General features: G+C 62.5%; 2 protein-coding genes across 2 annotated transcripts in view; one reads left to right on the top strand and one right to left on the bottom strand.

The window, feature by feature from the left end:
* PIEZO1 (piezo type mechanosensitive ion channel component 1 (Er blood group)) overlaps window positions 1-17096 on the top strand; it is a 56496-nt gene extending 39400 nt beyond the window's left edge. The window contains exons 12-51 of the mRNA XM_068991733.1: window positions 256-516; window positions 1071-1182; window positions 1266-1444; window positions 1550-1698; window positions 1791-1973; window positions 2243-2366; window positions 2465-2611; window positions 2710-2886; window positions 2978-3103; window positions 3179-3379; window positions 3737-3941; window positions 6731-6835; window positions 7591-7744; window positions 7842-8085; window positions 8199-8295; window positions 8386-8557; window positions 8883-8972; window positions 9043-9137; window positions 9437-9508; window positions 10048-10148; window positions 10581-10662; window positions 10733-10789; window positions 10877-11049; window positions 11216-11301; window positions 11497-11688; window positions 11795-12053; window positions 12123-12311; window positions 12483-12744; window positions 12959-13097; window positions 13172-13319; window positions 13399-13613; window positions 13726-13884; window positions 13970-14117; window positions 15347-15535; window positions 15630-15722; window positions 15802-15974; window positions 16103-16225; window positions 16302-16381; window positions 16473-16662; window positions 16750-17096. Of these exons, the coding sequence (XP_068847834.1) occupies window positions 256-516; window positions 1071-1182; window positions 1266-1444; window positions 1550-1698; window positions 1791-1973; window positions 2243-2366; window positions 2465-2611; window positions 2710-2886; window positions 2978-3103; window positions 3179-3379; window positions 3737-3941; window positions 6731-6835; window positions 7591-7744; window positions 7842-8085; window positions 8199-8295; window positions 8386-8557; window positions 8883-8972; window positions 9043-9137; window positions 9437-9508; window positions 10048-10148; window positions 10581-10662; window positions 10733-10789; window positions 10877-11049; window positions 11216-11301; window positions 11497-11688; window positions 11795-12053; window positions 12123-12311; window positions 12483-12744; window positions 12959-13097; window positions 13172-13319; window positions 13399-13613; window positions 13726-13884; window positions 13970-14117; window positions 15347-15535; window positions 15630-15722; window positions 15802-15974; window positions 16103-16225; window positions 16302-16381; window positions 16473-16662; window positions 16750-16999 (6201 nt within the window). The 3' untranslated portion in view covers window positions 17000-17096. The remainder of the gene's footprint in view (window positions 1-255; window positions 517-1070; window positions 1183-1265; window positions 1445-1549; window positions 1699-1790; window positions 1974-2242; window positions 2367-2464; window positions 2612-2709; window positions 2887-2977; window positions 3104-3178; window positions 3380-3736; window positions 3942-6730; window positions 6836-7590; window positions 7745-7841; window positions 8086-8198; window positions 8296-8385; window positions 8558-8882; window positions 8973-9042; window positions 9138-9436; window positions 9509-10047; window positions 10149-10580; window positions 10663-10732; window positions 10790-10876; window positions 11050-11215; window positions 11302-11496; window positions 11689-11794; window positions 12054-12122; window positions 12312-12482; window positions 12745-12958; window positions 13098-13171; window positions 13320-13398; window positions 13614-13725; window positions 13885-13969; window positions 14118-15346; window positions 15536-15629; window positions 15723-15801; window positions 15975-16102; window positions 16226-16301; window positions 16382-16472; window positions 16663-16749) is intronic.
* A 68-nt stretch (window positions 17097-17164) lies between these two features.
* Window positions 17165-24000, bottom strand: CTU2 (cytosolic thiouridylase subunit 2). Its single transcript, XM_068992327.1, has 15 exons — window positions 23907-24000; window positions 23182-23259; window positions 21192-21270; window positions 20962-21021; window positions 19847-19907; window positions 19328-19437; window positions 18952-19217; window positions 18738-18873; window positions 18491-18622; window positions 18138-18229; window positions 17954-18048; window positions 17726-17855; window positions 17528-17594; window positions 17375-17433; window positions 17165-17297 (listed from the first exon to the last, which is right to left on the bottom strand). The coding sequence occupies exons 1-15, from the start codon at window positions 23969-23971 to the stop codon at window positions 17231-17233; spliced, it is 1497 nt and encodes a 498-aa protein (XP_068848428.1). The 5' UTR covers window positions 23972-24000; the 3' UTR covers window positions 17165-17230.
* Between the last annotated feature and the right edge of the window lie 55 nt (window positions 24001-24055).

The following is a 24055-nucleotide window of genomic DNA, read 5'->3' as shown; positions in this document are numbered from 1 at the left end:
CCTTCCCATGGGCTCTCACGGCGTTACGGGAGAGGATTGTGGCCTGGTGCCTTGTCGCCAGAGGTGGATGGGACTGCGGCCTGCCTGCTGGGCCACAAGCCGTCCAGGCCAGCCACCAGCCATGTGGTTGTGTGTGCGCATGTTTGTGAGGTGGGTGGGTGGGTGGGCCAGCAGGGCAGGTTTGCTTTCCTGTTGGGGGCCCCACAACATCAGCCTGGGGAGCATGCGTGTAGCCCTGCCCCGCCCGGCCCGCAGGTGTGGAGCATCACCTACCACAGCTGGCTGACCTTCGTGCTGCTGCTCTGGGCCTGCCTTATCTGGACGGTGCGCAGCCGCCACCAGCTGGCCATGCTCTGCTCGCCCTTCATCCTGCTCTATGGGCTGGCGCTCTGCTGCCTGCGTTACGTGTGGGCCATGGACCTGCAGCCCGAGCTGCCCACTGCCCTGGGCCCCGTCAGCCTGCGCCAGCTGGGGCTGGAACACACCCGCTACCCCTGCCTGGACCTGGGCGCCATGGTGAGCCCGCCCGGCCCTCACCCGGCTCCCAGTGTGGTGGGCATGCTGCAGCCCAGGGCCCGCATCTGGGTGTCACCAGGACCCCCTGGCCAAGGCCAGCATAGTTGCTCAATTGGTGTTTGTCAAGTGAATGTGTGACAACCTCACGTTGCTGGGGGCACCGTCCTGTCTGCCTGAGATGGGCTCTGTGAGCACTGCATGTGGTCCCGGGTCCCAGTGAGTTTCTGTGCCCCCATGGTGTCCCCTTGTGAGACAGGCCACTGCACCTGGGCGTCCATGCCACCGTGGGCCACGTAGGGGGCTGTGGGTTACACCTCACCATGTGAGTCCGTGAGCATGCAAGCGTGCAAACACGTGAGCCCATGCTCACCTGTGGGTCTGTGTGCACACAAGATCGTGTGTGAGGAGGAGCCACTGTATGGGAGTGTGTGCCCGTTTGTGTGTGAACTCATGCCTGTGAAGAGGATAGCAGGTGGGGGGACACCTTCCTGGGGCAGTCTCGCCTCCGGCTCCCCTGCCTGGGCCCCTCAGTGATGCTGTCCCCCTCTCCTCAGCTGCTGTGCACCCTGACCTTCTGGCTCCTGCTGCGCCAGTTTGTGAAGGAGAAGCTGCTGAAGAGGGCGCGAGCCCCCGTGGCGCTGACGGAGGTCACCGTGGCCGCCACAGGTGAGCAGGCAGGAGGGCTGGGTGACTGGGGGGCAGCTCCTTCCCCAGCTGCCTGGTCCTGATGCCGTGCACACCCACTGCAGAGCCCACGCGGACGCAGATGCTGCTGCGGAGCCTGGGGGAGCTGGTCAGGGGCATCTACGCCAAGTACTGGATCTACGTGTGCGCAGGCATGTTCATCGTGGTCAGCTTCGCTGGCCGCCTGGTGGTCTACAAGATCGTCTACATGTTGCTCTTCCTGCTCTGTCTCATCCTCTTCCAGGTGCGGGGCGCGGGGTGCAGAGTGGTGGGGGCAGGGGCACAGAGGGCCACGGAGTCAGGGGGGTTGGGCCTCACAGCCGGCCTCACCGCGCCCGTTGGCTGGCAGGTCTACTACAGCCTGTGGCGGAAGCTGCTCAAGGCATTCTGGTGGCTGGTGGTGGCCTATACCATGCTGGTGCTGGTGGCCGTCTACACCTTCCAGTTCCAGGACTTCCCGGCCTACTGGCGCAACCTGACGGGCCTCACTGATGAGCAGTGAGTCTGGGGCAGGGCTGTGGGGGGGAGGGCGGGATGCCGCCATGGGGGCCGTGCAGCCATGCTGACCCCTAGCCCGCCTCCCCGCCCAGGCTGGGGGACTTGGGCCTGGAGCAGTTCAGCGTGTCCGAGCTCTTCTCCAGCATCCTGGTCCCTGGCTTCTTCCTGCTCGCCTGCATCCTGCAGCTGCACTACTTCCACCGGCCCTTCATGCAGCTCACTGACCCCGAGCACCGGCCCCTGCCTGGCGCCTGCACCCCACGCTGGGTGCCCGGGTAGGCCTGCCCTCTGGAGCTGGGGGTCTGCAGAGGCTGGTGGTGTCGGGCAGGAGACCTGAAATGGGGGTAGGGCCTCAGCTGTCACCTTCAGGTGCCCCACTGGGGTCACAGGGGTCAGGAGGTCAGCAGGCCCCATGCTCCCACCTGGTGGCTGCAGCACCCACAGCCAGGGTCCCAGAGCTGGGGTGGGGGAGACAGGAGAGGAAGGGGCTGCAGGGCCACCCCTGGAGCGCAGGTGGGAAGGACACTCCGGGGCCCTGTCCTAGGCAGGACGCGGTGAGCCGGACCCCCCTGCTGCAGCAGGAGGAAGAGGAGGAGGTGCCCAGGGACGAGGGGCTGGGCATGGCCAGCCCCCACCAAGCCATGCAGGTCCCAGAGGGTAAGTTCAGGGTGCCCAGACTTGAGCCCCGGAGCCCCATCTGCACAGGACAGGACGGCCCAGGCCCCTCCTCTTCACTGTCTCCCCAACCACTCCCCCAGCCAGCAAGTGGGGCCTGGTGGCTGAGCGGCTGCTGGACCTGGCCACTGGCTTCTCGGACATCATCACCCGCGTGCAGGTGCTGGTGCGGCGCCTGCTGGAGCTGCACATCTTCAAGCTGGTGGCCCTGTACACCGTGTGGGTGGCCCTGAAGGAGGTGAGTGTGGACATGCTCGCACACCCGCGTGGGCCCCCGGGCGCTGTGGCAGGGGCAAGGGACCTGTGGGGGGGGTGCTGACTCCCCACCACCCATAGGTGTCGGTGCTGAACTTCCTGCTGGTCGTGCTCTGGGCCTTCGCCCTGCCCTACCCACGCTTCCGGCCCATGGCCTCGTGCCTGGCCACCGTGTGGACCTGCATCATCATCGTGTGCAAGATGCTGTACCAGCTCAAGGTGGTCAACCCCCACGAGTATGCCAGCAACTGCACAGAGGTACGCGTCACAGTGGAAGGGCGGGCGCAGAGGGCCTGGGTGGGGGTCCATCCCTGAGGTCAGCATGCAGTGCCCGCCGCTCCTCTCCCAGCCCTTCCCCAACAGAACGAACCTGCAGAAGACGGAGATCCGCCAGTCCTTGCTGTATCGCGGGCCTGTTGACCCCGCCAACTGGTTTGGGGTGCGGAAGGGCTTCCCCAACCTGGGCTACATCCAGGTGAGTGCAGCAGGCAGGTGGGCCAGGTAGGGGGCGCTGCGGGGCGGGTGGGGCCTGACTGTCCTTGCCCCTCAGAACCACCTGCAGATCCTGCTGCTGCTGGTGTTTGAGGCCATGGTGTACCGGAGCCAGGACTACCACCGCCGCCGGCACCAGCTGGCCCCGCTGCCCGCCCAGGCCGTCTGTGCTGAGGGCACCCGCCAGCAGCTGGACCGCGACCTGCCCAGCTGCCTCAAGTACTATGTGAACTTCTTCTTCTACAAATTCGGGCTGGAGGTGAGGTGGGGGTCAACCCTTGCCCCTTCCATGGGGTTGGGCTCAGCCGCAGGGGTCCTTGCCACCCTCTGTGGGGCCTTTGCTGAGCAAGGGCTAGAGGGTATGGGGGGTGGTGCAGACCAAGGAGGCCAGGGGCTCAGCTCTGTCGTGGGGCCCCCACCTTGATTCCCCCAGCATGGAGACGTGTTTAGCCTCTCTGCTCCTCCAGGAGAGTGGCCTGGTCCACTGCCCCCATCCTGGGCACAACACCTTCTGCCCGCCAAGGCCACCAAGAGGCAGAGCCAGGAGGACACCCCCACCCCCGCCGCTGGCTCACTGTCCTCACCCTGGCCACCCCCTTCCTCTCTGCCACCCCAGGTCTGCTTCCTGGCGGCCGTGAACGTGATCGGGCAGCGCATGAACTTCATGGTCATCCTGCACGGCTGCTGGCTGGTGGCCATCCTTACGCGCCGACGCCGGGAGGCCATCGCCCACCTCTGGCCCAATTACTGCCTATTCCTGGCACTCTTCCTGCTGTACCAGTACCTGCTGTGCCTGGGCGTCCCCCCCGCCCTGTGCATTGGTGAGTGGGTCGCCGGCTGGGCACACGCTGGGTGCCCTGGCCCCTGGTGTGGCATCAGGCCCCTCCCACCTGCACCCCCTCCCCCTCCGTGGGCTCTGTGGGCCGCAGCCGTGCCAGCTCTAGGGGGCAGTGCTGGCCCCTCGTTCACTGGTCTCCCTGAATCCGTTGTTTTCTTTGCCAAAAATTTTATTTTGAAAAGTTTCAAATGATCAAAGAGGTTGAGAGTTTGAAAAATAGTCCAGGGAGCAGACGTGTGCCCCTCTTGGCTAGTGGGGGCTATCTGGAGTCCACGTCCAGTATGCCCAGGGTGGAGGCCTCTGTGTGCAGGGCGGTGACCATGCTTGGCTGCCCATCCCTGGACGACACCTTGGTCTGGTGCACCATCCAAGCTCAGCAGCCGCATCTTCAAGGCCGTGTCCCTGGTGGGTGCTGGTTCTGAGCAGGACCTGACAGGAGCGCTTGGCCATCTCCTTCCGTCGCCTTTCTGTTATGACCTTTCCAGAGTCAGGCCACAGGCTGGCAGAAAGCCCTGATCTTGGAATTGTGGGCTATGCCCCAGGCTTAGAGGCTGGTGAACACGTGGGCAGGAACAGCCCACAACGGGGGCAGTGAGCGGCCGTCAGCCCTGCATGCTGAGGGGCTGGGGCTCAGTCTTGTGTGTGCACATCCACACCTGCAGACTCTCCTTGCTGCAGGCAGGCCTGCATGCGATGGACATCGGTTCCGACCTCGGTTACTCCTGGCACACTTGTTAGTCGTCCTGTGAGAGGAGCTTGGGTTTCTCCCCCTCCTGCTGTTTCCTGTGGTCTGCAGGTACAGGGGTTTCTCTGGATGCCTTGTAATGTCCTGTGCTCCCTTTCACATTCGAAGCATCTCAGCGGTGCCCATGGAACCCCCAGGCAGGCCCTTCCTCCCTCAGTGTCTGTGGAAGGCAGATCCCTGGCCCGTGAAATGCCTCCTTTGGTTGACAGTCTGTGAGTTTTGACAGCAGCAGAAGCAGAACAGAGTTTGCAAACATGCTTCACTTAGTTGTGAAGTGCCCGCCTCTGACTTGACCTGGCACAGTGACCCAAGTTAAGAACCGGAACAGGTGCCGGGGCCCGATGCTGGGCAGAACCACAGGCCGCCGTGGACAGCCCTGGTGGCCCTGCCCCCCAGCTCTCTGTCCGAGGCCCCTGAGCAGATCCCTTGCGCTGGCCCTACAGTCTTCATGGGCTCCTCTATCTCTTGTCATCTTGGGGCTTCCGGAGCACAAAGCAGTTATCTCTAGAAACTCTCCACACAGCACTGTCATGGATTTCATTAGACCAGTTTATGCGTCTTTGTCAAGAAATGTGCAGCTGCGAATATTCTGTCTCAGGGTGTCACATTGCGGCCGGTGTATCCCATCGCAGGTGATGGCCTTCCACCAGCAGGCCTGGCACTGCTTGTCACTGTCACATGTGTGGTTGTGGAAGAGACCTTGGGACATGGTGAGGGTCTCATTCCCATGTAAACCCTCACCCACTCAGGGGATCCATCCACAGGAGTGTCTGGTTTTCTGGTGGTAACTTTGTCCCCTATGGTGCCCAGTGGCATCTTCTGTAAGGGAGCTGTCCCCTCACCCCACTGGTCTGTCTAGCTGTTTCCCTGTCCATACAGATTCTGGGCCTTCATTCCTGGGCTTCTGCTTCCGCCTGTCACTGGGGCTTTGAGTTCACACAGTCCCTGCGCGGCTCTGGGACATGTCCTCACTTGATTCCATGAGGTGCTGCCTCCTTAAGAGACCCCCTGCTCCCCGGCCCCAGGAAAGTGGCCCCTGCCCCACGGAGCCTGATTTCTTTCACTGGAGAGTGAAACTCAGAAACCAAGAACAGGTTCCGGCCGTGTTGTTGCTACGAGTGTCGCTGCTCCAACACCCTCTCGCTGGACAGTGTCTTTAGTTAAGACACCTCTTCTGAAGTTACTCAGGGTGGCTCCGTTCTGCACCCTCCCGCACACCCGAAGGTGTGTCATGCGCACCTTGTCAGGTTAGACCCCTTGTCAGTCTCCGCTCCGTCCTGGGCTCCTCCAGCACTGTGTAATGTAGTAAAATTCAGTCTTTGGTGCTGACCAGGGCAGGAGCTCTGTGTGCCCCCCAGGTTCCCGCCCCCCACCTCCTTTTGCCATCAGTCCCCCCACCCTGCTTCCAGGAACCACTGTGGTCTCTGTCCCTGGCTGCAGAACAGCACGTGAGTAGGATAGTTTAACCTCAGGCTGTGGCTTCTCTCATGAGACACTGTTTAGGGTCAAGATCCGCTGGGCTGTGGGCTTGCGACCCCTAGTAGGCAGTTTTCTGTGCTTTGGATGCGCCAGAGTGGGCTTGACCTTTCACCCTTGGATGGCATCGGGTGGTCTCCAGGTCTGAGATGTTGGGGATGAGGTGCTAGAGGTTTGCTTGTTCACCAGTGTGCAGGTATCTGTGGGGCCATGGTTTCTGTTTCTCTGGGGTGATCGGGTGATCTTCCAGTTCCCCTCTGCTCTGGTACTGGGCATCCACACTGTTTCCTTTTAGCCATTCTGACAGGTGCGCAGTGAAGCCTCATTTGGGTCTACCTGGGCTGTGGCCCACACACAAGGCTCCGGCCCCACCCCCCTCAACCCCTGTGCCCCACCCACATCCCCCCGCCCACTCAGGGTGTCTGGAGCGAATGTCTGTGACAACTGGGCTCCCTGGGTCTGTGTGCAAGAGGGTGTGTATGAGTGACTCCTGGGGTTACTGGGGTTGGAGGTGGGTTGGGACAGTGGGTGACCACACCCTCTGCCTACAGACTACCCATGGCGCTGGAGCCGGGCCGTCCCCATGAACTCTGCGCTCATCAAGTGGCTGTACCTGCCTGATTTCTTCAGCGCCCCCAATGCCACCAACCTCATCAGTAAGTCCCCAGCCCCTCACGCACACACGCCACTGCCAGCCTTGCTGAGACCGTGCAGATGCCCATGGGATGGTCAGCGAGTGGGCACCGACCATCCTCTCCAGCCAGCAAGGGGCCCATCGTCCAGGCCTCACCAGGCAGTCCAGTCCTGCCATTCCCTGTGGGGTCTGTGTTCCATGAATGTACCCCATCCCACAGGCCCATCTCACATGTACACACTCCACCACACACACACGTCTGCTCACTGGTGTGGGTACAGGTGTGCATGCAGGAGCAGACATGGGCGGACACGGGTGTGGAGACTGAGGCCGCATGGCACACAGTCAGGCTCACGCTGGCCTCGTTTCCTGATGCGTGTGGTTCAGACATGGGCGGACACGGGTGTGGAGACTGAGGCCGCATGGCACACAGTCAGGCTCGCGCTGGCCTCGTTTCCTGATGCGTGTGGTTCAGACATGGGCGGACACGGGTGTGGAGACTGAGGCCGCATGGCACACAGTCAGGCTCGTGCTGGCCTCGTTTCCTGATGCGCGTGGTTTGTGTATGCAGATCTACATGTACACACGGAAAATGCACACAGGTGTGCTCTCTGACACCCACGTGCACGTCCACACAGTGTGTAGATGCTGGCATAAATACGCACGGACGTTTCTGCCCAGCTGCCCACACACCCCATCACCCCAGGATAAGGGCCGAGCTGGCAGGAAGTGGACTGCACTTCCCGGGCATGACAGTGGCCTCCCATTTGCCCACAGGTGACTTCCTCCTGCTGCTCTGCGCCTCACAGCAGTGGCAGGTGTTCTCGGCCGAGCGCACGGAGGAGTGGCGGCACATGGCTGGCGTCAATACTGACTGCCTGGAGCCGCTGCGGGGGGAGCCCAACCCCGTGCCCAACTTCATCCACTGCAGGTGGGGGTCTTAGAGGCTGTGGGACTCCTGGGGCCGTGGTCCCAGGCTGCCGGGGAGGTGGTGGTGACCTGAGTCCATGGTGACATCCACCCGGCAGGTCCTACCTCGACATGCTGAAGGTGGCTGTCTTCCGCTACCTCTTCTGGCTGGTGTTGGTGGTAGTGTTCATCACGGGGGCCACGCGCATCAGCATCTTTGGGCTGGGCTACCTACTGGCCTGCTTCTACCTGCTGCTCTTCGGCACCAGCCTGCAGCAGAAGGACACGCGTGCCCGCCTCGTGCTGTGGGACTGCCTCATCCTTTACAACGTCACTGTCATCGTCTCCAAGAACATGCTGTCTGTGAGCCTGGCCCCGCCCCATCTCACCTGACCCCGCCCCACCTCCCTGGCTCCGCCCCACCTCCCTGGCTCCGCCCCACCCTGCCACCCAGACTGACACTTCTCCGCCTGCAGCTCCTGTCCTGTGTCTTCGTGGAGCAGATGCAGAGCAGCTTCTGCTGGGTCATCCAGCTCTTCAGCCTCGTATGCACCGTTAAGGGCTACTACGACCGTGAGTGGGTGAAGCGGGTGGCCGGGGCCCCAGGGGTGCTCCGGGACACCCGGTTTACAGGACCCTGACCTGGACCATGTCCGTCCGCAGCCAAGGAGATGCTGGGCCGAGACCAGGACTGCCTGCTGCCCGTGGAGGAGGCAGGCGTCCTGTGGGACAGCGTCTGCTTCCTGTTTCTGCTGCTGCAGCGCAGGGTGTTCCTCAGCTACTACTTCCTGCATGTTCAGGCCGAGCTCCGTGCCACCGCCCTGCAGGCCTCCAGGTGTGCTGCCCCTCTGTGACTTGACTTGTCACCTAGAGGGAGAACCAAGGAGACAGACCCCCTGGGACCTTCTCAGGACCTTGGTGATGCGCGGTCTCGCCCCCTTCTTGGTTGCTGGCTGGACTGAGGTCACGTCCCCACTGGAAGGCCTTCCTCCCCAGCCCTGCGCTTTGGCTGCTCCTGTTCCCTCTCTCCTACCCTGTGATACTGGAGGTTCTAGGAGGGTCTCCCTCTCCCCACAGCAGGACAAGGAGGGGTGTGGGTGGGTAGGACCTGAGCCCCCTGGGCCAGGCCATAGCTAATGCGCAGCCTTGCTGTCCTACAGGGGCTTTGCCCTCTACAATGCTGCCAATCTCAAGACCATCGAGCTCCACCGCAGGGCGGAGGAGAAGTCGCTGGCCCAGCTGAAAAGACAGTAGGTGCCATGTGGGCAAGGCCAGGGCTTTCCCAATTTGCCCAATGCTGAGCCACCTCCCCTTCTGCAGGATGGAGCGGATCCGGGCCAAGCAAGAGAAGCACAGGCAGGGCCGGGCCAACCGAGGCCGCCTTCAGGGCTCCCCGGACCCTGGCCAAGAGCCAGGTGAGTGTGGACAGAGCCTCGGCACCCACATCCCGTGTGTCCATGCCCGCTGGAGCCATGTCCGTGCTGTGTGACGTCCCACAGGGCTTCTGGCCCATCTGCCCTGTGCTGTGTGGTCACCCTGTCCCTGCAGGCCATGTGGCCCGACCGTGACTATCCATCTGCACTTGTGGGCTGTCCTCCACCCGCCATGGCACTTCATATAGCCCCTTCATTGCCCAGGGGCTCCGAGTCTGTGTCTGCTGAGGGGCCGCCTGTACCCCTTCCCACTGGCTCATGCGCACCCTGCCCCTCCACAGGGCCCGGTAGTCCAGGGGGCTCCTCCCCGCCACGCCAACAGTGGTGGCGGCCCTGGCTGGACCACGCCACAGGTACTGCCCCCACCTGGCCTTCCCTGACCACCCTTCAGAGCCGCTGTGCGCTAGGCAGGCCTCCCTCTTGCCCTGCCCTGACCTGGCCAGCACCCCCCGGGAGCCCTGCTCTCAGGCTTTACACTGAGCCTCTGGGTCATCAGGGGCCACGTCCCCACAACAGGCTCTGTGTGTCTTCTGCTTTCTAACTCTTGGACTCAGACGTCTGAATCTTGGCTGCTGGCTGGCAGTGCCCCTCCTTCCCAGCCCTGCCCGCTCGTGTTCTTCTCGTCCAGTCTGGTCTCGTCCCGCTGCTCTTGCTGTGTCCTGTGCATGTGCCGCTGTCTCCCGGCCTGCCACTGCCTGGTTCTTGCCCATGGCCATCCCTTTGGGGAGGGTGGCATGCGGGCCTTTGCCCCAGGGTCACGGGCTGCTGAGGGTCCCAAGCTGGCCAGAATAGCCAGACTGTTACTGGATCCATTCCAAACCAAGGAGATGAACTTGAGGGTCTGGGGGGAGGAGGGAGGGTGGCTGGCTCTCAGTGGCCCCCTTGCCTGCAGTTATCCACTCTGGGGACTACTTCCTGTTCGAGTCAGACAGTGAGGAGGAGGAGGAGGCCCAGCCTGAGGACCCCAGGCCATCATCACAGAGCGCCTTCCAGGTGAGCATGTAGGCCTGACACTCCCTAGGCCTGGAGCACCTACCCAGCCCATTCCAACCTCCTGCACTCACATACGTGGGGAAGGCAGTATCTAGGGGTACAGGTCATGGGCAGCTGTGTGCCCCTCTGCCCACCTCCCCGGGCCCTGACTGACCACCCTGGTCTCTTGAGAAGGCTCACTGTTTGCTAGACACAACCTTCCTGTCCACCTTTGGGCTCCTGTTCTCAGCATGGGGACTGGCGCTGAGTGGCAGCCAGGATGTGCTGAGTGGCTCATGCACCACCCCCGTCTTCCCACCACAGCCCCCCAGGGATCTGATGGCCCCCACTCTGGCCTCCTGACCCCAGGCTGCTCCTGGATGGAGGCAGAGGTGGGTAAATGGGATCCCATGGCAGGGGTGGCAGGGTGCTAACCCAGGGCCCTGCCTGCAGATGGCGTACCAGGCGTGGGTGACCAACGCGCAGACGGTGCTTCGGCAGCAGCGGCAGCAGCAGGCCGAGCAGCAGCGCACAGGTGAGTCTGGCTGTGGGCAGGTTGTGGGGTGGTGGGGAGGCAAAGCGCTGATCAGATCCCCTGTGCCTAGGAGGCGACCCAAGCCAGGAGGCAGGGCTGGCAGAGGGCTTGGAGGACGAGGTAACCGGTGAGTTGGCGCCAAGGGCTGCGGTCAGGGAGCGGGGGTCACCCGCTGACCGCTCCTTTACGCCCTCCTGCCCAAACCTCGCCGCAGGCCGCAGCCATGTGATGCAGCGAGTGCTGAGCGCCGTGCAGTTCCTGTGGGTTCTGGGCCAGGCACTGGTGGACGGGCTGACGCGCTGGCTGCACGACTTCACGCGACACCACCGCGCCATGAGCGACGTACTGCGCGCAGAGCGCTACCTGCTCACGCAGGAGCTGCTCCGGGTGAGCGGGCTGCCGCGGCCCCGCAGTGCCACGCCGGGCCACGCCCCGGGTCCGCCCCCTATGCCTACGCCCCGCCCACTACCACATGCCCCGCCCTTGCACAGACCCCTGCCACACCCCTCCTTTTGCCCAAATTGGTTGACCTGAGCCCCTGGCTGCCCTGCAGGGCGGAGAGGTGCGCCGGGACGTGCTGGACCAGCTGTACACCAGCGAAGCCGAGGCGGCCCGTGATGCGCTGAGCACAGCATCGAGGTAGGAGCGGGGGCGGGCGGCTCAGTACAGTGGGGACCCACCTCACGCAGCCTGTCCAGCCCCAGCGCCTGAGCTGCTGCACAGGGGGCGGTAGCCGGCTGGACCCTTGTCCACCAGAGACCCAGAGGCCCTCCAGGATTGCCCCCAGAGCCCGAGCAGAGTGCAGGCCGCCTTGTGAGCTGCCCTCTCCCGCAGCGGGCTGGGGGTGGAGGAGCCACTGAGCAGCATGACCGAGGACACCAGCAGCCCCCTGAGCACCGGCTACAACACCCGCAGCAGCAGCGAAGAGGTGGTCGCCGAGCCCAGGGCTTCTCTGCGCGGCTCTGGGGAGCTTCCCACCGGCGGCCGCGGCCGAATGCGCACGGCCAGTGAGCTGCTGGTGGACAGGTGAGCAGGGAGGGGTGCACAGCGGGTGGTCCCCGAGGCTCCGAGCCGGTGCCGGTGCTGGTGCCGTCCAGGCCTCTGCGCCAGGCCTGAGCCTGGTCCCCCGCAGGCGCATGCACATTCCGGAGCTGGAGGAGGCGGAGCAGTTCGCGGCGGGGCGGGGCCGGGCGCTTCGGCTGCTGGAGGCCCTATACCAGTGCGTGGCTGCCCACTCCGAGCTGCTGTGCTACTTCGTCATCGTCCTCAACCACATGGTCACTGCCTCAGCCACCTCCCTCGTGCTGCCCGTGCTGGTCTTCCTGTGGGCCATGCTCTCCATCCCGAGGCCCAGCAAACGCTTCTGGATGACGGCCATCGTCTTCACCGAGGTGGGAGTCGCTGGAGGGGTGGAGGTGGGGGTGGGGTGCGGGCGCCACGCTGACCTCTCTCCCCTGCAGGTCACGGTGGTCGCCAAGTACCTGTTCCAGTTTGGCTTCTTCCCCTGGAACAGCCACGCTGTGCTGCGGCGCTATGAAAACAAGCCCTACTTCCCGCCGCGCATCCTGGGCCTGGAGAAGAGCGACAGCTATGTCAAGTATGACCTGCTGCAGCTCATGGCGCTCTTCTTCCACCGCGCACAGCTGCTGGTGAGTGCTCACAGACACACCTGCACACGTAGATGGACACATGGGAACGCACACACACAGCCAGTTTGTTTCAGGAAGCAGGCAGGACATAGTGGGGTCCAAGGTGGGCCTGGCCATCTCACCCAGCCCAGCGTGGCTGCACCAGCCTCACCAGCCTGCCTCACTCCACAGTGCTACGGCCTCTGGGACCACGAAGACCCCCCATTGTCCAAGGAGCACGACAGGGGCAGTGCAAAGGAGAAGGGGGCTGAAGAGGAGCCAGCCCTGCCTGCACCCCAAGAGGAGCCAGGAGGGGTGGCCAGGCCCCCTGCTGAGGACCACGTCCAGGCAGAAGCGAAGGGTGGGCCCCTAGAGCCCGGCGGCAAGAGACGCATCAGCCTCCGTTTCAGGAGGAGGAGGAAGGAGAGCACGGAAACCAGAGGACAGGCCATTGGTACGAGGGCCCACCCAGTGGAGCCACTCACACCCCACGGCCCTCACACCCTCTGCTGGTGACCCTGGGGAGGTCCCTGCACTCGGTTTGGTCTGTACAAAGTGGGCTGGCTGCACTGGCAGCCCCTTTGGGGTTTCTCGGGATGGTCAGGAGTCTGAGCTGGGCCAGCCGGTGCCGTGCGGGCTCCACCATCAGTGGCGGCTGCTCCCCACAGAAGGCGAGGAAGAGGAGGCAGCAGCAGTGGCGGTGGTGGCAGCGGGGGCAGAGACCTTGCGGAGAGAGAAGAGGCGGAGTCGTCCCCAGGAAAGAGTGAGGGTGCTGGGGGTCCGGCTGCAGAGCTTCTGCCTGTCCCTGTGAGTGCCCAGCTGGGAGTGCCCAGGTGAGGGGAGGGAGGAGCAGGGCCTCGACTGAGCCTGCCCGCCCGCAGGGCCCGGAGCGTGTACTGGCCCGTGCGGCGCTTCTTCCAGGACATCCTGCACACGAAGTACCGGGCTGCCACCGACGTCTACGCACTCATGTTCCTGGCCGACGTCATTGACTTCATCATCATCATCTTCGGATTCTGGGCCTTTGGGGTGAGCTGGGTCTCGGCCCTGGTGAGTCCAGGCTCCGCAGCCTCCCCAGCACCTCTGACCTCTGCTCTCCTGGCCACAGAAGCACTCGGCAGCCACGGACATCACATCCTCCCTGTCAGACGACCAGGTGCCCGAGGCCTTCCTGGTCATGCTGCTGATCCAGTTCAGCACCATGGTCATCGACCGCGCCCTCTACCTGCGCAAGACCGTGCTGGGCAAGCTGGCCTTCCAGGTCGTCCTGGTGCTGGCTGTCCACCTCTGGATGTTCTTCATCCTGCCCGCCGTCACTGAGCGGTGCGTGCCAGGGTGCAGGCCCCGTCCGGACACAGGCTTTGTGGTGCCTGGTGGAGGCAGGGTTGGGGGGGGTGGGTACCCTGACCTGACCTGGCCTCCCGGTCCTGTCCAGGATGTTCAGCCAGAACGCGGTGGCCCAGCTGTGGTACTTTGTGAAATGCATCTACTTCGCTCTGTCCGCCTACCAGATCCGCTGCGGCTACCCCACCCGCATCCTCGGCAACTTCCTCACCAAGAAGTACAACCACCTCAACCTCTTCCTCTTCCAGGGGTGAGTGTGGCCAGCCTGGGGCGCAGGGCGGAGGCAGGGGCTGTCATCCCTCCAGCCCTCCTGACAGTGCCCTGGTCTCGGGCAGGTTCCGGCTGGTGCCATTCCTGGTGGAGCTGCGGGCGGTGATGGACTGGGTGTGGACGGACACCACGCTGTCTCTCTCCAACTGGATGTGCGTGGAGGACATCTACGCCAATATCTTCATCATCAAGTGCAGCCGAGAGACTGAGAAGGTGCCGGGGCCCCGGGGGGCACTGGCCACTCACCCCTACTGGGGTCCCACCTGGGGTTCACCGCCCACGCAGCAGGAGTCCAGAGAGCACTGTCCTAAAATTCTCCTGGTGGCCAGAAAGGGCTTCTCCCAGGGGACGGTGATTGAGGCTGCCTCAGGGACGGCCCAACCACAGAGGCGCCGGAGCCGACACTGGGCAGGAGGGGCCTGGCATCTGGGCCCTGGCTCATTGTCGTGGGTCACGGTGTGAGCACTGACCTCTTAACTGGGCTTTTGTGCTTTCTCATCAGTTTTATTGATAAAATTCACACATCACCAGGTAGATGGTTTCTAGTATATTCAAATCTCCATAAGCATCAGCACAGGTAACACCACACTCATCATCCAAACAGAAACCCCAGCCCCATCCACCCGCCACATGGGTGTGCCTGTTCCTGTCATGCCAGCTGCACGGACCCACAACACAGGGCCTTCTACGACTGGCTTCTCACAGCGCAGTGTGGTCCAAGCTTATCCATGCAGCTGTACCAGTTTCTTCTCATGGCTAAGTAGTAGTCCACTGTGGTTAAGACTTGTGTATGTCCTGAAAAAAAAGCCTCCACAGCCTTTCATATCTCCTGGGTGTGCACTTAGGAAGGAACCCTGTGTCTCTGGGGGCCCCCTTCCGAGCCCTGTGGCTGTGGCGTGGCAGGGACGCCAGCCTGCTTGCCCCACGCCCTGGCAGGGAGGGAGGTGTCTCACTGTGCTTCTCCTGTCTCACCTGGTGACCTGTTTCCCATCAAGCATCTTTCCCCGTGCTTGTTGGTCACCTGTGTATCATTGTCTTTGGAGAGACAGTCCGTCCAGGTTTCTCTCTGGTTCTTACTTGGGTGGTGTTTTTCATTGTGAGGGCTCCTTATGCATTCTGGAAGTTAGACCCTTATCAGGTAGATCTGCCCTGAAAGCATCTACTGCTTTAGGTCTCCCATGAGTTCATCTTTGTCAAGGATGTGGGTGACCAGCGCCCTCTGTGGCAAAGGCTTTCCTTCCCCACGGCCTCAAGGTGGGGGTCTGGTTCTGGCTTTGGGCTCTACTCCCTGGTCAGCTATCTTCACCGCTATGGCTTCAGTTTCAAAGTATGGTCAAGGCTTGACTTTGTGGGGGTCACAGGGGAGCCTGAGACCACAATGCCTGCTGCCAGGACCTGGCACGGGGCCAGGTGGGTGACCTGTGTTTACCCCCCACCTCCAGAAATACCCGCAGCCCAAGGGGCAGAAAAAGAAAAAGATCGTCAAGTACGGCATGGGCGGCCTCATCATCCTGTTCCTCGTGGCCATCATCTGGTTCCCCCTGCTCTTCATGTCCCTGGTGCGCTCTGTGGTCGGTGTCGTCAACCAGCCCATCGACGTCACCGTTACCCTCAAGCTGGGCGGCTATGAGGTGAGCATCACACGGGGGCCTGGCTTCACGTGGCTGCTGGTGCCGGGGCTGGGGGCCCTCTCTGGGCGCCAGGTCACCGTGTCCCCACTGCCAGCCCCTGTTCACCATGAGCGCCCAGCAGCCATCCATTGTGCCCTTCACGCACCACGCCTATGAGGAGCTGTCCAAGCAGTTTGACCCCCACCCGGTGAGTGGCCCCCTGTGTGTCTGCCTGTGGTGGGAGGGGGTTCCGGCTGCTCCCCACTGAGATCCTGCCCTGCACCCAGCTGGCCATGCAGTTCATCAGCCAGTACAGCCCCGAGGATATCGTCACGGTGCACATCGAGGGCAGCTCCGGGGCACTGTGGCGCATCAGCCCGCCGAGCCGGGAGCAGATGAAGCGGGAGCTGTATAACGGCACGGCCGACATCACCCTGCGCTTCACCTGGAACTTCCAGAGGTGTGTTCTGGGGGCGGGGGGGGGCACCCCACCCTGTGCTTCACCTGGAACTTCCAGAGGCATCCTGGGCGGGGGACAACCTCAAGGGGTCACACACCCCACCGGGTCACACTGTGCCCCTGCTGTAGGGACCTGGCCAAGGGCGGCAGCGTGGAGTACACCAACGAGAAGCACACCCTAGACCTGGCCCCCAACAGCACCGCCCGGCGGCAGCTGGCCAGCCTGCTGGAAGGCACCTCGGACCAGTCCGTGTGAGTGGGTTGGGGGGCCGGGTGTGGAGGCCACAGGAGGGCTGGACCAGGCCTGACTTACCACTTCTCCCCACAGGGTCATACCCCACCTCTTCCCCAAGTACATCCGTGCCCCCAACGGGCCTGAAGCCAACCCTGTGAAGCAGCTGCAGCCCAGTGAGTGGGGCAGGGGTTCTGGGTGGGGGTGCTGGCTGCGGCCACGGCCCTGGACAGCTGGGGGCCCTGACACCTCCTGGTTCCCGCCTAGACGAGGAGGCTGACTACCTCGGCGTGCGTATCCAGCTGCGCAGGGAGCGTGTGGGCACAGGGGCAGCTGGCTTCCTCGAGTGGTGGGTCATTGAGCTGCAGGACTGCCAGGCCAACTGCAACCTACTGCCCATGGTCATCTTCAGTGACAAGGTCAGCCCACCCAGCCTGGGCTTCCTGGCCGGCTACGGGTGAGTGTGGCGGGGCCAGGGGGCAGGTTGGGGTGGGGTGCAGGCCAGCGGCAGCCGAGGCTCACTTGCCCACCCACCTGCCCCCAGCATCATGGGGCTGTATGTGTCCATCGTGCTGGTCATCGGCAAGTTCGTGCGCGGCTTCTTCAGCGAGATCTCGCACTCCATCATGTTTGAGGAGCTGCCGTGCGTGGACCGCATCCTCAAGCTATGCCAGGATATCTTCCTGGTGCGGGAGACGCGGGAGCTGGAGCTGGAGGAGGAGCTCTACGCCAAGCTCATCTTCCTGTACCGCTCGCCCGAGACCATGATCAAGTGGACGCGCGACAAGGAATAGAGCCGCCACGGGCGGAGCCGAGGCCCCAGGCTGATGCTGCTGCCACAGGAAGCCGTGGCCCCCCGGCACAGGACTGCTGGCCCTTCCCGTTGTCCCCCACCCCTACGCGTACTGTAGTTTTCTAATTAAAACGTTTTTATTTATACAAAGGGGCAATCACATGCTGCCTGCTCAGCCTTGCCTGCCTTCCTGCTCCCGGGGGTCTCCTGTCCCCGGCGCTGGTCCGCGAGCTCAGCTCTTGCCAGTCCTGGCCTCGTCTTCGCTGTCCCCCAGCAGGGCCTCCTGCTTGGCTGTGGCCCTGGGGAACCACATGGTAGGAACCGACACCCAGAAGGACCCCTCCTATGCTCCCGCCCCCAGCAGAACAGGCAGTACCTCTGGCTGCGGATCTGGGCCTCGGACAGGATGTAGGGTGGCAAGAGCTCCAAGGAGGGCTACAACAGAGAGTCAGCACGGGCGAGGGGCTGCATAGCACAAGGCTGGCCAGTGCCCACCTGTCCCTCACCCGGGAGAGAGATGGCCACTCACCAAGTCCTTCATGTTCACTCGGCAGCCGTAGCACAGCTGCTCCATAACCTGGGCCTGGGGGTCCTCCCTGCAGAGCACGCTGGACTGAGCACCTGGCCTGGCCCTCAGTGAGGACCCTAGGGTGCACCCACACTGTGCAACCCCAAGGTGCCGACCAGAGCGGGGTGGGGGGCACGACAGGACGAGGCAGGGACTCACCCCCTGTAGTAGCCGGGGCCCCCACCCATTCCAGCACAGCAGCAGGGCCCGGCAGCCACCCCGGCCTGTGTGACAGGGGGCTGCATCTGGGGGAGATGTGAGGTCTGAGCCCCAAAAGCCGTGGCGCTGTCTGCAAACAAAGAGGAGCTGAGGGGACCTCCAGGCCCACAAAACCCCAAGAGCACTCACGGGTGCCCCGCCCCAGCACCGCGCAGGGTGAGGACAGACCAGCGGTGTCGACGTCCAGTGTGCACATGCAGAGCAGGCAGCGGGGGCCGGCGACACAGCCGTCCCTGGGGGCCTTGACCAGCTTCTCGCTTGTCCTAGGGGTGGGGACAGGGCTCTAAGACACTGCTGGCCGGATGCTCTACCCCGCCAGTGCCCCCCACCCCCAGTACCTACACGCACCCACCTGTACACGGTGCTAACTGTGGAGGGGAACTGGGCCTGCAGTCTGAGGATGAAGGCCTCCATCAGCCGGTGGATGCTGGCCTTCTCGGGTGCCTAGGAGCAATGAGACAAGGGGGCAGCTGTGGGAGGGGCCCCACCTCAGAGAAGTGTGGACCCTGGGCTTCACAGCATTAGCCCTGAGAGTCTGCTGTGGAGCAAACCAGGCGCCCCACTTCTAGAGCGCCCCCACTGTTCAATCAGACACCCTGACAGAGCCCACCCTGCCCCTCACCCCACCCCCACAAACCCCACTCCGGGGGTGCAGGGATGCCCCACCCGGGCTCCACTATGGCAAGGAGCGTGCACGCTGCCCACCTTGGTGTCCAGGGCCGGTGTGCAGATGGAGGGCACAGCAAACAGGCGGTTGTAGAAGGCGACCTCCTTCAGCGTGTGCTCGCGCATGGGCCGTACCACCACCACGTCGCCATGTCGCTCGTCTGAGAAGCCCTGGGGCCGGTGAGGGGGGATAGTGTTCCTCACTGTACTCGGCTATTACTGCCCGCTGGGGGGTCCCAAGCTCTCCCCGCCTCCTGGGTGGCCCCTGGGCAGCTTGCAGGCGCACCGTGTCCCAGGCAAGGAAGGCCCCTCTCCCCAGCGCCAGGCTGGTCATGAGCTTGATGGCCAGGCGGGTGCAGCTGTCCCCCGTCATGACCTTGGAGTAGCCGTGGTTCCGGGCCACATGGAGAATCAAGTGGGTCCTGTGGATCGAGGCGGGAGGTCTCAGGAGCCCAGGGAGGCAGGCCCACAACTCGGGGGGCAGGGCAAGGCGGACTCACCGCAGGGTCTGCAGAAGCTCCTCCTTGGCCGTGAGCGTCTTCACTGAGTCAAACAACCTGGACAGCGCCTGGGTCTGGGCAGTTGTGGGTGGCCCAGCGGGGCTGTGGGGGTCCTGGGCGCAGTGCTGGCTCTGCCGCTCCACCCCATCGGCGCCCAGTGCGTGCTGCTGCTGCAGAAAGCTGTCCACGGCCGCCTTGTAGGCGCTCTCCGTCCCCACTGGCTCCTGGGCAGAGCAGCGCAGCACGGAGGGTGGCAGGCTGAACACCTGCGGGAGGGCAGAGCCGTGAGGCCCGCCCCAGGTTGGGGAAGCAGACCCGTGCCCCTCAGGCACCCAGTCCTCACCCCCAAGCCCTCGAACAGGGACGGCCTGCCCACCTCTTCCAAGGCCACAATGTGCCACGGGAAGCCAGTGGTCTGCAGGACCAGCTTCACCTCTGCCAGAGTTTTCGCTCTGTCCTCAGAGCTCTGGCCGCAGGTGGCTCCCTCTGAGACCCACAGACAGAAAAAGAGAGTCAGGCTTAAAGAGATGAGGACAGTGGTCAGGACCAACAGCCCTGTGTCCTGGGGGCAGCAGTCTCTGAATGCTGACCTGTCTCCTCAGGGGGCATTTTCAGAGTGGCTGGTGAGTTCTCTGGGCATGGGGTGGAGGCCGGAAGAGCAGGTCCCCTAAGGCAATGAACTCGCCCTTCTCACTCAGTGCCCTGGACCCCGTGGTGGACACTCAGCAGATGTTTCTGCCCAACCCTGGACGGTCTGAGACTTAGGATGGCAGCAGTGCTGTCTGCCGAACACGCTCACTGTCTCCAGAGAAACGCCCCTAGGAGGACTTCCTGTGGGCACAGTGCCAGCAGTCAGCAGGCCCACCTGAACACCAGGGCCCAGGAGGAGACGTACCATCAACGTAGATAACCCCTGGCACGAAACGCAGCCTCTTGGCAGAATCTCGACTCAGGCCCTGGGGGGACGTGATACGGCCTCAGCTCCAAGGCCAGAAGCCACCGGGCACTTTGCTGCAGAGACTCTGCTCCTTCCAGACCGAAGGCCCCCAGGAAAGGGCAGCAGTGCCCCTGTGCTGTGCTGGACTCCACGCAGGCCCACGGGGAGGAGGCACAGCCCAACGCGCTTCAAAGCGGCACTCCCTGGGGTAACTCTGTCCCCCTCCAAGCAAAACCCGCTCTCAAAGCCTGTCTGTGCCTCCTGGCAACACCTGAGAAGCCCCTGCCAAGCCCTTCAGACCACTCAGAGCAAGAAAAGACCATGACAGCAAGGCGTCTCTAGTCACGGGGAAGAGCACCGCCGGGCGAGGGAGGGGAGGGGGGTGGTCTCACACCCTCTGGCCAGGTTGAGGGCACTGGGAGGCAAGGGCAGAAAACCAAGCGTAGAAAAGCCGCCTCCGGGAAGCCCCAGCACAGGCCACACCACCACCCCTTAGAGTGCGTGCAGCAGTACAGGTATGTGCCACGCGGGTCAAGGCCTCCCAAGCACCCCAGGGCTACCAGGAGTCCCACTGCCTCCAGTGCCCAAAGTGGGCCTGTGGATGGGCCAAAGCACAGCCCCCGTGCCCCTTGTCTCTCCACTGACAACCCCCGAGACCTCCGACCCCCCTCTTAAACTGCTCAAGGAAGCCACCCTGACCCCCCAAGCCCTTAGGTCCCTGGGGCACCTGCTCTTGCTTTTTTACTGTCTTGTTCCAGACACCCTCCCTGGACCAGGGGAATGCCCCTGGACGCCTCGAGGGACGCTTTGCCCTGGTGCCACCCTGGTGCCTGGTGCTGTCCAGCAACACATGTCTGCATTCGAGCAAAGGGACAGGGCACTAAACCCGGACATGGCTGGGCACTCCTCACACCACTCCAGGGCCAGCGTCCACGTGCCCACATCTAAGAGCCCCGAGCATCCTGGCTGGGAAGGAGACCTTTCTCTCCAGCCCCAAGCAAGAGTCCCTTGGTGCTAGCCCCCCCACACTGGATCCTGGCTAGGCGTGGCAGGAGGATGGTGTGGAGACATACCTCAAGGACCTGCCAGACCATGGAGCTGGACGAAGGCCCCCCAGACCATGCCAAGAGCACCTGCGGAAGAAGGAACATCACTGGAGGCACTGCACCTCCAACAAGGCCCACCCTCCACCCACGGATGTCTCCGGATGTGAGTCCCCCAGGAGTCTGGGTGTGCACCCATGGGAGGGGCTGGCACGATGCGGCTGGGACAGGCCGCCTGCAAGGGGGGTGCCACACCCTACCTTCTCTCCTGGGAAGATCAGCCTGTTCTTCCCCAGCATGGCCCTGAACTTGTGGACGTACAATGCCTTGAAACAGTCCCTGCAACACAGACACTAGGAGCTGCAGAAACACAGCCCAGGCCACCCACCAACACTTCACAGGCTGACAGCCTGAGGGTCCACCAGGTTACATTTTCTTTTAGCAACTTCCACCCTTAAAGCAATGTCTTGACATTAAAAGCTGCACCCAAAGATGGGTGAGGGTAGAAACGAAAAAAAAGGAAGAAAAGAAAGGAAAAAGGAAGAGAAAGACACAGAAAGGAAGAGGAAAGAAGGGAGGAAAGAGAAGAAAGAAGAGAGACAAGCAGAGAGAAAGCAAGCTCCCTCCCCAGCAACCCAGTAGGCAGGCAGGTGGAGCAGAGGGGCCCGAGCAGAGGGATCTGAGAGGAGGGGAGCAGCGCTGCCCCAAACAGCGGCCAAGCCTGGGGCTGTGCCCCCGCAGCATTTCCTTCTTGCTGGTCAGATGATCTAGTGTCACAACGGTCCCCAACACAGAACAGGCCCTGCTTATGAAGAGCTGAGCAAACACCCTGTGGAGGCTTTGTGGACAGTAACTCAACAGCAGAACACCTGAGGCTCCAGGGACCCCAGGGGATCCGCCACGGGGTGGCTCCTGGAAGGTCAGGGCCCGGGAGGTTCCTTGGGAAGACACGGATGCTCACAGTGGCAGAGAGGACCCTGCAGCTGCCACAGCCGTGCCCCCTGAAGCACCATGAGGCCCCGGAAACCATGCTCTCCCTCTGGTTAGGCGAGGCAAGGGCTTCCTACATGCTGACCTTCTCTACCAATGAGGAACTTGATCAAAACCCAGACTGCCAAAATCTGCAACCTGGAAGATCAGCCTATCACCTCTTTCCAGACTAAGCAAGCAGGGGAGGGGAGCCCTGGGCCCAAAAGGAGTTGCTGTGGCCTCTCTCCTCCTCATCGGAGAGTTCTCCAAGCAGCATCTCCAAGAGGCTCTTATGTGGTTAAAGCAGTGACTTTCATATCTAAAACATATTTCCTGACAGCACACAGAAAATCTACTCGGCCCTGCAAAAATGGGCAACTGTGAGAAAGTTTGGGAGAAAACAACTTATTCCATCCCTTTGGCTTCTTTTTCAGAAACTTATTAAGTAGAGTCTGATACTCCGGGAGACCAATTTAAAAATGTGAGCTGGTCAAATAATTCAGCGTGTTTGCCATGCACATCACGTCACCTGAATTTCATAAAGCAGGTGACGAGCCTGACCCCTATGGAACTATGGACCCTGTGAACATGACCAGACACTGAAAGTTATGACTCACGGCCATGTGACAGGGCCACAGACAGCTTCAGATCAGACGGAGCATGCTAGGCCTCACTGGGGGCAGCCCCTGCTCCTGTCCAGAGGTCCCCCCGCAGATTGCCCCTGGTGGTCCAGTGGCTAAGAGTCTGTGCTCCCAGTGCAGGGGCCTGGGGTCCATCCCTGGTCAAGAAACTAGATCCCACATGCCTCAACTAAGACCTGATGGAGCCAAATAAATAAAACAAAAAATCTCCAAAGATGCCCCCACAGCTCGGAGAGAGAGGGATGAAAGGGGGGGTTCTGACCTCCCAGCTGTGGGGGCATCTTTGGAGATTTTTTTGTTTATTTGGCTCCATCAGGTCTTAGTTCAGGCAAGCTGCCCCTGAATACGTTCCAGCTGCCCTGAGGAGCTCTTCTCGCCTGCACCACACTCCTCTTCACCTTCGCTCCCAACTCTCTCTGTAAGTGCCACCCGGACCTTCCTGCCACCTAATGCATGCCTGGATGATGGGAGAACGGCACTCACACAAGAACCGACACCCATAGCCATACACACACACTCACCCACCCCTGGACATTAGGAGTAAAGTGCTTCAAAAGAAAGAAATGAAGCCGCAGAAATGGAGGCAGTCCTGGTTACTGAGACTGTGTGTGCCGGGTCACCTCCCACCTCCAGGCCTCACCTGCAGAAGGCGTCTCCAGCCCGGATCACCACCACAGGCAGGCCTTCCTTGCACTTCACACACTTCTGATCCCGGGTTCTGGGGCATTGGGAGAACAGAGACCAGGACACTGATTACATGCGCTCAGGGGCTTCGGGGAGGCGGCAGCCGGTTTCTCATCCAAAGCTGTTGTACCAGAGAGGCCATGGTGGGGCTGGGGAGGGGGAGGAAGGAGCCTGCACCTCACAGACCGGACCTTGTATCTTCTCCAGACTACCCCTCTGAGGAAATACCAGAGCCCTAAGGGGATTTCAGTTTTTCAAAGCCAGCTCAGTTAGCTCTGTCTCAGGACTGGCACGAGAAGAGAGACAGCTAGTTCTGGGAGGCGCTGGAGGGGAGAACTGGAACCAGAGTGCAGAAGCGGCCGGCAGGTCGACTTTCCTCGCCAAGTAAGGACAGCTTGGTCAGAGGCGGAACAATTCCACTGGCTACAAAAATTAGAGGTGCGAGCGCGCCAAGTGTTCACCACGGGCTTGCCAGGCACTCCCCGGATGCTGAGGAGCGAGGTCCACCCCACACCAGAGATTCCTGGACTCCCAGGACCCGCCCTGGGCAGTCTGCGGGCTTCCCGGAACGTGGCCCCCGAGACTGAGCGCAAAGCGCGTACGGGCTGGCCCTCGGGGCAGGGCTCGCCCCCTGCTGGAGGATCGGAAAGGAAGCGGCGGGTGCAGCTGCCCAACTTTTACCCAAGCCGTGGCGGCGGTGACCCCTTGGGGGCGGACTCCCGGTACTCCTCAGACATCTCGCACATGGCTGCGCCGTGTCGCTTAGCAGACAGCTTCGACAGCAGAGGCGGGGCGCATTCTGATACGTCACCTACGCGCCGGCGCGAGGG

The sequence above is a fragment of the Capricornis sumatraensis genome, chromosome 20 (assembly GCF_032405125.1).
Source record: "Capricornis sumatraensis isolate serow.1 chromosome 20, serow.2, whole genome shotgun sequence".
In the NCBI taxonomy this organism is placed as follows: Eukaryota; Metazoa; Chordata; class Mammalia; order Artiodactyla; family Bovidae; genus Capricornis; species Capricornis sumatraensis.
The sequence above is the reverse complement of the archived record's forward strand: the minus strand, read 5'-3'. Positions and strand labels throughout refer to the sequence as shown.